Source organism: Dryas octopetala, chromosome 9 (genome assembly GCF_963921425.1).
Source record: "Dryas octopetala chromosome 9, drDryOcto1.1, whole genome shotgun sequence".
NCBI lineage: Eukaryota > Viridiplantae > Streptophyta > Magnoliopsida > Rosales > Rosaceae > Dryas > Dryas octopetala.
Window position 1 is genome coordinate 6,571,253 of NC_141374.1, and position 10,549 is coordinate 6,581,801.

At 37.6% G+C, this 10,549-nt stretch overlaps 2 protein-coding genes across 2 annotated transcripts; both read right to left on the reverse strand.

The window, feature by feature from the left end:
* Positions 1-628: 628 nt before the first annotated feature.
* On the reverse strand, positions 629-4,245 carry LOC147273473 (uncharacterized). Its single transcript, XM_086228224.1, has 7 exons — positions 4,036-4,245; positions 2,528-2,778; positions 2,262-2,432; positions 2,072-2,179; positions 1,910-1,979; positions 1,711-1,806; positions 629-1,046 (listed from the first exon to the last, which is right to left on the reverse strand). Exons 1-7 carry the CDS (start codon positions 4,228-4,230, stop codon positions 948-950), a joined length of 990 nt encoding a protein of 329 aa, XP_086084350.1. The 5' UTR covers positions 4,231-4,245; the 3' UTR covers positions 629-947.
* Positions 4,246-4,355: 110 nt separating this feature from the next.
* On the reverse strand, positions 4,356-9,568 carry LOC147273474 (uncharacterized). The gene is made up of 8 exons (XM_086228225.1): positions 7,452-9,568; positions 7,251-7,356; positions 6,520-7,152; positions 5,836-6,297; positions 5,335-5,553; positions 5,140-5,232; positions 4,924-5,037; positions 4,356-4,835 (listed from the first exon to the last, which is right to left on the reverse strand). The coding sequence occupies exons 1-8, from the start codon at positions 9,533-9,535 to the stop codon at positions 4,356-4,358; spliced, it is 4,191 nt and encodes a 1,396-aa protein (XP_086084351.1). The 5' UTR covers positions 9,536-9,568.
* Between the last annotated feature and the right edge of the window lie 981 nt (positions 9,569-10,549).

Here is a 10,549-nt window from a genome sequence, read left to right on the forward strand (position 1 = left end):
TCACTGATGTCTATATTATATTAGATATCGTATTTGTTTGATAATCCGATATGATATACCATCATTGTTATCAGATATTAATGATTTCTGATATCTTAAAAACTACATTCCGATATGTAAGATACTTATGATATCGTCTTGGTACTTAAAATCAGATATAAAATGTGTATAGCATATCGGTTTTGTAATTAAAATCAGATATAAAATGAGTATAGCATATCGGTTTTGTAATTAAAATCTGATATAAAAGATTTATAGCATATCGGTTTTGAAATTAAAATCTGATATAAAAGATGTATAGCATATCGGTTTTGCAATTAAAATATGATATAAAAGGTGTATAACATATCGGGACTGGAATTAAAATCTGATATAAAAGGTGTATAACATATCGGTTTTGCAATTAAAATCTGATATAAAAGATGTATAAAATATTGGTTTTGCAATTAAAATCTGATATAAAAATATTATTTAGATATCGGTTTTTTTTTTTAAAAAATGATGTTGAAACTTCATTCCTTATCGTTGCATTTTTACATAATCTGATATGCAATAGGGTTCTGATATTGAACCCAACTAATTGGTAAATATCCATCCACTGAACAATGACTAAGCTTCTACACCATAATTCAACTTAAATTCTTCCATTCATATAAATGAATCCAACATCCAAACTCAGTAATGAAGTTAACAAAATAAGATTACAAATCCATATAGACTTATGGATAGCCCTCATCATTTATACCCCAAAATCACTATCCATCTCTAGCTAGCTAGATCCTAATTAAACACATGCCAACATGTACAAAAATAATGAAGGCATAACAGTGCAATTCAGCTAGGCCTAAATTCTGCCTATACAAAAGATTTGAATGTGAACTAGCTAGTATATATCTTCATATCTACAACAAAATGCTCAAAAAGTTACCAAAAACATGCATGTTAGTCTAAATAAAATTCATGGAAACATAATCTCCCCATTCAACCCGTACTTCATCTATTTGTTCTTGTGTGTAACTGCTTCTCCTGCTCTTCAGGTTACTCCACTGAAAAACAAGAAAGAAAAGTGCATTCAGCAAGGATCCCAAAGGGCATTAGAAAAATATAGGCCAAAAGCATGAATAAGATTGCAGCAAGTATTGAATTTAGATGGCTGCAATCTTATGTAAGTTATATATCATCTAAATTCAATACTTGCTGATATATAAGTTATATATCATCTGAATTTAGATGGCTGCAATCTTATGTAAGTTATATATCATCTAAATTTATCTGATATATTGAATTCAGATGGCCTACATTTCGTGCATTCAGCAAGCGCTTTCAAATGGCTGCACATATATATGATTCAAAAAATGGATCATGCAAGTATAAATGAGTAGTCACAGTATCAGCCTAGCTAGAGTTCAGCAATAATGCAAGTAAAAAATAATGGAAATAGAAGAGAAATGCAGACCATCAACCCAAACACACTCTTTAATGCACACAGCACCAACCCAAACACACATACACAGAAAAAATTAAAAAGATGCAAAGCCAGAAAACAAAGTCTTAAAAACCAGCAACAAAGTCTTAAAAACCAGCAACAAAGTCCTAGCTAGGCCATCCCTTCCTCCTGTAATTCCCTTTTACAAGTTTCCCAAGTTAGAACTGTACAAAGGATAGCAAAATATACCAGTCAACTGCCCCAATAGGAGTAAGTATTCTAACCTGCGACTCATATGCAAGGGTTGTGTCCTCAACTATTTCCTTCATGTACCTCATGACATAATATCCACATTCAACACCACCTGGTTGTTTAGGACACTACAGACAAGCAAAGGAAATTACATAGAGTTATACTTAATTAAATTAGTCCAATGTGTAAGACATAGAAACTTAAAGACTTAAGTAATACATAGACACTTACATAGAGATGCTTCCAAGTTGGTGATTTCGGACCTTTCCTTCCCGTAACCCCATTAAATTGTCTAATAGCACTAGTTCAGACAAAATATCAATTTAAGTTATATATCACAATTTAATATACAATCCATATTATGTAAGATGGTACATATTAATAGACACTTACGTGTTCACGACATCCATCCAGCCTGGGTTACTGGTTTGTCTTGGAAGAGGGTCCATGATGTAGACCACGTCCTTTTCTTCACTAATGATTGTCAAAATCCAATGGTTACTGTCAAATTGAACGATAATTAGCGAAAGAAATACACATGAGCATAAAACTAGCATTAAAACATCAACCAGTCAAGGGATACCCAGCATTGAATGGCACTAAAAAGACACGATCGCATTTTCCTTGCTGGAACCTATCTGCTAGGTAGGTTGATCTCCGCTCTGGGTTTCCAGCTCCCACAGAGATGCGTGCCGGGTCCACCAAACCAACCATGTCAGTCATGTTTGATTCGATCAGCCTATCGTACAGGTGCCTATCAATGTTTTTACAATGCATGTGTATCAGAAACAGTTCAAGTTGAGAAATAGTTGAATAAATTAATGCATGTGGTTGAAAGAGTACAATTACCTCATGTACACAACTAAGCATGTGGCTGAAAGTTCTTTCATCTCCAATAAGCTAGTAATATCCTCTTTTAATATATAAAGTCTTCGGACATCTCCAAAGACTTCTGGCTCCACTTCACTACTCATGACTTTGCCACTAGCGACCATTGTTTCCGTTGCAAATCGATACAACAACTTGCATTGCTTCGGGACATGTTTTTCGGCTGCTTCCTTCTTGAATAGCTCCTTCACCATGGCAGGAACCTGCTTTGTCTGTTTATAGGGTATCAAAGATAAACAAGAGCTTGTTAGTGATTTACTAAGACAAAGACACATCAGGCATATTGGAATTATGACCATAACTTTCTTGCGTAGCTGTGGATTTATTTTTCATTCATTTGGCAGATAATGGTATGCTGAATTGTGATAATTTGATTGGTCTCACTTATTTTTAATTAAAGAAGCAAAATTAATCTAAAACCAAAATTAAAAATTAAATAAAAGAAGAAAAATTGATTGGAAAAGCATTGAGCTCTTCCCCCTTTCTCTCCCCCTCCCTGCTGTGCAGTCTGGTTTTTCTTGTAGTTATTCATTTGTCTTCCTTCACCATATTTTCTTTTCTTGTTCTCAAAGCTGCTATTAGTTGGAATAATAGTAATGATGATGCATATAGAAAGTTAAACACAAAGCATAATATGAACTTTATTCAATTAGGAACAATCATGTGCAAAGATAGATAATAGTACTTTTGATAATGATTCTAATACTGAAAATATCATGTTCTTTCTGTTTTTATTTTTACCCCAAATCTGTCTAGCTTCTTCCTCTTTTTATTTTGCTTATTATTTTTTTTTAGTAACACCCACTCTGTCTTAATGTCTCTATACTTCAACCAACTATGAACTACCATCTCTTTTTCTCATCACAAATATGTTCTAAATATTATGATGAGTTGTCCATGCTGGTTGGTGGAGATTCTAGAGAATGCTTTATGGTTCTATTTTAAAGCTAGTATGGAGGTTGCTAGCTAGTGTGGGCCCCCAGGGGATGAACCTCCCATTTATTTGCAAGCCCTTTTATAACGACTAAGGAGCTACTAGCTAGCACCCAAATTGGAAGCTTGCATGAATCAACTTAGAGTCTGCCTCCTGTGTGCTCTGATTTGGGTTGCATTCTTCTTGTAGTGTTGGAATTGCTTGTTGAATTTGAGGTGAAAGGAAAAGCAATGCATGGCAGGGGAGCATGCAAACACAGATCATATGCAGCTGTCTAATACATGTTTAGCATTTTGATTTGCCACAATTGGCTTCATATACTTTGGATAGGGAATACTAGAATAATTAAAAGCATAAAGAGTAATGAAATGACCTCAAAAACTGAACTTCAAGTAATTGGCATAGATGACAAAACTGGACATAATTATATGTCTTGGAAAGGTCAATAAGTACTCAAATATTTCGGTAAGAAAAAACAGACTAGCAGTAACACTGGTAACTAAATAGCAGTAACAGACCTGAAGTTGGTATTTACCTTGTTGTTCCCAACGATAACAAGCTCTTGGGGCCAAGCCACATGGCTTCCAACAGCCTGCCCAACTGTGATTAACTCGTCCCTTACTGGGAAGGGAAGTAATGCTTCTTCCTTGTTGGCAATGTCAATTGAAACCCTCACGTTTCCCTCACCTAAGGGAGCACCGTGTACTGTGTTGGATGCCATATCAATCATTGTACCCCACGCAACAATGTTGGTGACATCTCCTACTGCCAGTTTGCATGATTTTCCCTACACAAACATAATAACTCATAAGCCTAAACCTAAAATCAGATTTGTAATGAATAGCTTTCTTTGGCTTAGAAACAATCAAACTGAAGTATATTACTTGTCATATGAAAACATGGCACCAAAGAATCATACGTTACCTTCATTGCTGCCTTTTCCATCTCTTCCACCGACACTACTTCAACTTTCTCTTCAACATCAACCTCTGCAGCCTTAGCCTTTTCCTCACCAAAGCAACTTGCTTTATCAGAGACCAGCCCTGTACCTGGAACTTGTTTTGGTGTAGCCACATTGTTCATTGACTCCAACTTCTCAATTCTGTCCAACAGCTCCCTATTGTTCCTCTGCAATATAGCCACTAGGTCTCTCTTACTCATGGTCATCTCATCCCTAGGTTTTTTTGGGATGTTGAAGTACACCGAAGGGTTGATATTTCCCCCCACACCCCTGACCCTGCCGGCATGCTCCGGAGTATCCAATGCCATGCTTAGAACATCATTAGCACCTTCCACCTTCAACTCTCCAGCTTTCACTTTGTCCATCAACTCGTCCTGCCAAAATAAGAAAAACATGAACAGTTTCAGCATATCACTACACAATCAATTATCCAACCTCAATCTGTGAGATTCAGTAGCTTACTATGACTTTAGCCACAGGCATCACTTCTTCACTCAAGTTCCCATTACAGTCTTCCCTAGCTTTCTTCCATAGGACACAGCGGTCTACATCATCTTCATCAACATTTTTCTTCCTCTATTCAGCATAAAATTAACCATATATATAGTGAGTCCAACCTCCAATTCCCATTACATATAGTTGAAAGACAAATCAATTATGGGATTCTTATAGCCTTACTAATTCCTCCTCCAAGCCAATATATCCCTTCCTTGATAACCTATGATGATACTTCCGCTTTGCAGTTCTCTGCCTTTGCGCTTCGTGTAGTTCCTACGATGACGACACCACATACCACAAACATTAGACCCTAAATGGAAGCTAACAAACATATATATGTACCACAAACTTTGAATTCTAAACTGAAATCTTTACCAGAAAATCATTTGATAATCGTTGAGCAACAAAGGCAGTCCAAGTATCCGGTGCAATAAAGTCGTACTCCTTCGGTGGGGTCTGCAAAGCTTCCGCTTCCGGGTCATCTTTGAATGGCAATATGTATTTGGTGGTTAATGTAGTCTTGAAAGACCTCCATTTACTGCCAGCAGATGACAACACCCATTTCCTGCTTTCTTTGGCCAACTCAAATGCTTTCTACAAGGAACAAGTATAATGCTTATGCGACTGAAATTATAAAGCTTATGCGACTGAAATTATAAAGCTTATGTGACTGAAATTATAATGCTTATAATGAATTGAAGATGAAGCAAGTGTGTAACAAGTGTATCTAAAGGAAGTGTGTAATGAAAGAAAAATGCTTATAATGTGGCAGAGTATTATGTGGTAGTATATATAATTTATAAACTTTTTAATTAAGACACATACAAATTCAAATGACACTAGGATTATAAGAAATTTTATGAAGGTCTTAATTACCTGAACATCGTCCCAAATGTTCTGCTTTAGGTCATCTGGCACTTTCGGCCAGCGAGTATGCGTAATAGGTATAGTTGTCCTTGCCAAAACTCCTATATAAGAAGCCAAGTACAACCTTGTTTCCCCTACTGGCAAGCCATGTGAGTTGTACTCCACTTTCAGCTTTCGACCTAAAGCCTTCTTAACGACTATTTTGTGCATCTTTGTAACACCACGTGAGGATTTGCTGCTGCCTGCAGTTGTAACAGTGTCCTTTGAAGTCGAACATGCTTTTTTGTTGTCAATGGCATTGGAAACTGCAGGTTTGTTGGCCTTTGAAGTCGAACATGCTTTTTTGTTGTCATTGGCCTTGGAAACTGCAGGTTTGTTGGCCTTTGATTTTGGGGTGGCAACCCTCTTGCCTTTGGATTTCGCAGCTGCAGCTTTTTTTCTTGATGGTGTAGCCATTATCAAGTCATATACCTGAAAACATTAGTAGCTTCAAAGTTAGAGCAATACTTACTTGTGTGCTTAGTAATGTATAAACTGACAGGTTAGTGAATAAAGGATAACAATCAAGAACAGACAAAGAGATAGAAACCTTTAAATTGAAGCTCGATCACTGAAATTAAGTGACACATAAAAACTGAATAAATTCAAACCTTTAGATTGTCAAGTTGTGTTTTTGGAGTGATCAATCCATACACCCTCACAATTATCCCTCTTGTAACTGTTATCATCCTCTCCTATTATATCATCAAATTCCTCAACAGGAGGTAATCCAAGGCTAAAGGATTGATGGTCAATAATGGTGTCCCCCAACTCATCCTCATGAGCACAATCATTAAACTCTCTATTTGGGACTGCAAGTACCACTGACCAATTAGAGTCTAGTGGGTCTTCTATATAAAATACTTGCTTCACTTGGGCAGCCAAAGCAAATACGTCTTTCTTATGACCTATCCTATTAAGATTAACCAATTGGAACCCTAGTTCATCTGTCTTAATTCCCTTATTGTTCTCTACCCATTGAAATTTAAATAAGGGCACCCTGAAGTCATTATAATCCAGTTCCCATATTTCTTCGATAACACCAAAGAAAGACATATCAGTGTAGACAGGATTTTTATCCTTCGCGCTTGCCACTTGCATTGTCTTTGCCACCAAGGTCACCCCACTGTTTTGGACTGTGCGTGTGGAATCACGTGCCTTTGTGTGATAATGGCAGCCCTCAATCTGATAGCCCTCATACTGCAACACACTCATAGGTGGACCTATAGCTAGCCGCCTCAACGAGGCCGTTATGCCACTGGATCCACCATTGATTAACTCTGCCACCTATGAGCACAAAGGTTAGGATGCCATTTTTAAAACAGAAACACAACACCAAATAGATGGCATTAGGCTAAGTGGTTTTTAAGGTAACAAAGTAATACCTTGTCACGTAACCAATAGATAAATCTGCGGTTGTGCTCTTCTAGTAGCCACTTTTCACTTCTTTTTTTACTTGAATAAAGGGTTTTCAAGTAAGCCTTATGCTGTCTATAAACAGATAAAGTACAATTATTAAAACATGTAAATTATGCATTACAAAAACTTCTAATTAAGTATGTATTTAACACAATCAGTGAGCTTACTCGGCATACGAATCGCATTCAGCGGCATTCTCCAAAACACAGCGGTGAGCTTGTTCCCAAACTTCACGGTCTACATTAACTACCCTACCACCTGATAGAGGCTTACTAGTCTTTGGTGCACCCATACGCGAAGAGGGAGTACCAATTGCATGTACCCCAGATAAATATTCCGAGCAAAACTCCACGGCTTCCTCACCAATATAAGACTCAGCAATGCAGCCCTCTGGACGATTACGATTCCGGACATAACCTTTTAACACTTTCATGCCTCTTTCAAATGGATACATCCACCTATAAAAGACTGGTCCACACAATCGTACCTCTCTAATAAGGTGCATGGTTAAATGGACCATTATATCAAAGAATGAAGGTGGGAAAACCTTCTCCAGCAAACACAAGGTGGTTACAAGATCAGACTGAATTTTATCCAACTTGGACACATCAACCACTTTGGAGCATAGGGCATTAAAGAAGAAACACAGCCTAGTAATAGCATATCTCACATTCTTGGGCAAAACTGAACGGATGGCAACAGGTAGCAATTGTTGCATTAAGGTGTGGCAATCGTGAGACTTAAGACCGAAAAGTTTGAGCTCTTCCATGGATACTAGGTTTCGTATATTTGAAGAGTAACCTTCCGGGACCTTGATACTAAACAAACACTTGCATATAGCTTTTTTCTCATCCCGAGAAAGTGTATATGGAGCTGCAGGCAGAAATGTCCTCTTGTTCCCAATTTGTGGTGCCAAGTCTAGTCTTACCCCCATTTCCACGAGATCTAAACGGGCAGCCACCCCATCTTTTGTCTTACCTGGAATGTTTAGTAAAGTCCCAATGATACTCTCGCACACATTCTTCTCAATGTGCATTACATCGAGAGCATGCCTTATATGAAGGGACTTCCAATACTCTAGGTCAAAGAAGATTGATCTCTTCTTCCAACATGGAGCATGGCTTTCACCACCTAAGTTGTCCTTTCTTTGTTTCTTCCCAAAGATACAATTGATTCCTGAAATTCTTTCCAAGACTTGATGTCCACTTAGAGGTGTAGGAGGCTCACGCTCATCTTGCTTGTTATTAAAAGCAGCCATTTGTCTCCGATATGGGTGGTGTCGTGGTAAGAATCTTCTGTGCCCTTGGAAACAAATTTTCTTACCATGTTTTAGCCTAACAGAATCTGTGTTTTCTCCACATATGGGACATGCTTTATACCCTTTCACTGAGGCCCCAGACAAGTTACCATAAGCTGGAAAATCATTGATCGTCCATAGAAGTACAGCCTTCAAAGTGAATGAGTTTTTCCTGAAACCATCATACACTCCCTCAATTCCATTCCATAGTGCTCTCAAATCCTCAACCAATGGTTCTAAATACACATCTATGTCATTTCCTGGCTGCTTAGGACCCGAAATCAACAAACTTAGCATCATAAATTTCCTCTTCATGCACAACCATGGAGGAAGGTTGTAGGTGACTAAGAGGACAGGCCAACAACTATATCGACTACTTAATGAACTGTGTGGATTTATCCCATCAGCCGAAAGGGCAAGCCTTAGATTTCTAGGCTCGATTGCAAAATCCGGCCATTTATGGTCAACCAACTTCCAAGCTGGAGAATCAGCTGGATGGCGCATGATGCCGTCACTCACTCTCTGATTGGCATGCCAAGTGAGGTTCTTCGAAGTTTCACAAGATTTAAACATTCGTTTAAACCTTGGAATAGGAGGAAAGTACCACAATACTTTGGCTGGCACCCCTTCCTTCTCAACTGCTCCCTTGTTTACCTTCCACCTAGAGAGATCACACTTAGGGCACCTTGTTTCATCTTCATACTCCTTTCTATATAAGATACAATCATTCGGGCAAGCATGTATCTTCACATACTCCATTCCTAAAGCAGCCAATGACTTCTTCGCCTCGTATATAGACAAGGGTAGCACATTACCATCAGGTAGCATATCTCCAAAAGCAACCAGAAAATCAGAGAAGCTACTCTCTGTCAGCCCATGTTTTGCCTTCAGGTTGAACAATCTGACCACTGCAGATAACCTACTGTACTTATCACAACCAACATATAAGGGCATTTCCCCTTCCTCAACGAAACTCTGAAACTTGTCCGGATCATGATTGAAATTATCAAAAGCCCCTTCGCACATGTCTACTGTTTCAGAACCAAGAAAACCATATTGCTCATCCCTACAGACACTAGCTTCACCATGCCATATCCAGTTGTTATACCTTTCATCAAAACCATGAAAGTACAAATGCTCCCTAACCACTTTTACCGTATACTTACTCAAGTTCCCACATCTATTGCAAGGACAATGGATGTACTTACGTTTGCCACTATTGCCTACTCCTAACCTTAGAAAATTCTCAACTCCCACCTCATACACCTTACTCCTTCTATCAGCATGTATCCATGTTTTATCCATTGAACTTACCGATATCAACTTCAGATGAAGATAAACTAAGTTAATTTACTACCAAATACCAATTAAAGATGCAAAATATATAGCTATTAAGACACCTATTTCCCAAAACAACAATCTAGCAAAGTCACAATCCACATTTATTTCAGCATTCCCAACACAAAAACATGCAAAATAGCAAACATACAACACAATTTTCACCAATTTTTAAGCATATATATAATGCAAAAATAAGATGTTTCAGAAATTGCATAATGCAAACATATGTAAAAATAAAAGGGTATGGGGCTGGGTAGAATTTGTTAAATCATCTATGTAGCCTAGCTCTTTTTTTCTTTTTCTTTTTTTTCTTCTTTTGTTCTTTGACAGAATTTGTGCAGTCTAGCTAATTACATGAGAAAATAAATGAATAAACTCCACCAACATGATGTTTCCTACCAAGGCAGAAATGCATGGGAATAGATAGCAATGGTATGGTTAATTAAATGCTTAGTGAGATGGTAAAGATTGGAAAATTATACGTGGATGGACTAAAGGCACCCTATAAGCAATGAGGAAGAATAAAATCCAGATCCAAAATATTGGATGATTACGAGGTTAAAACATTTAATTACATATTCTAAGGGTTTATCATTGGATGAGTGTTGCACATGTTCTTTTATTGTA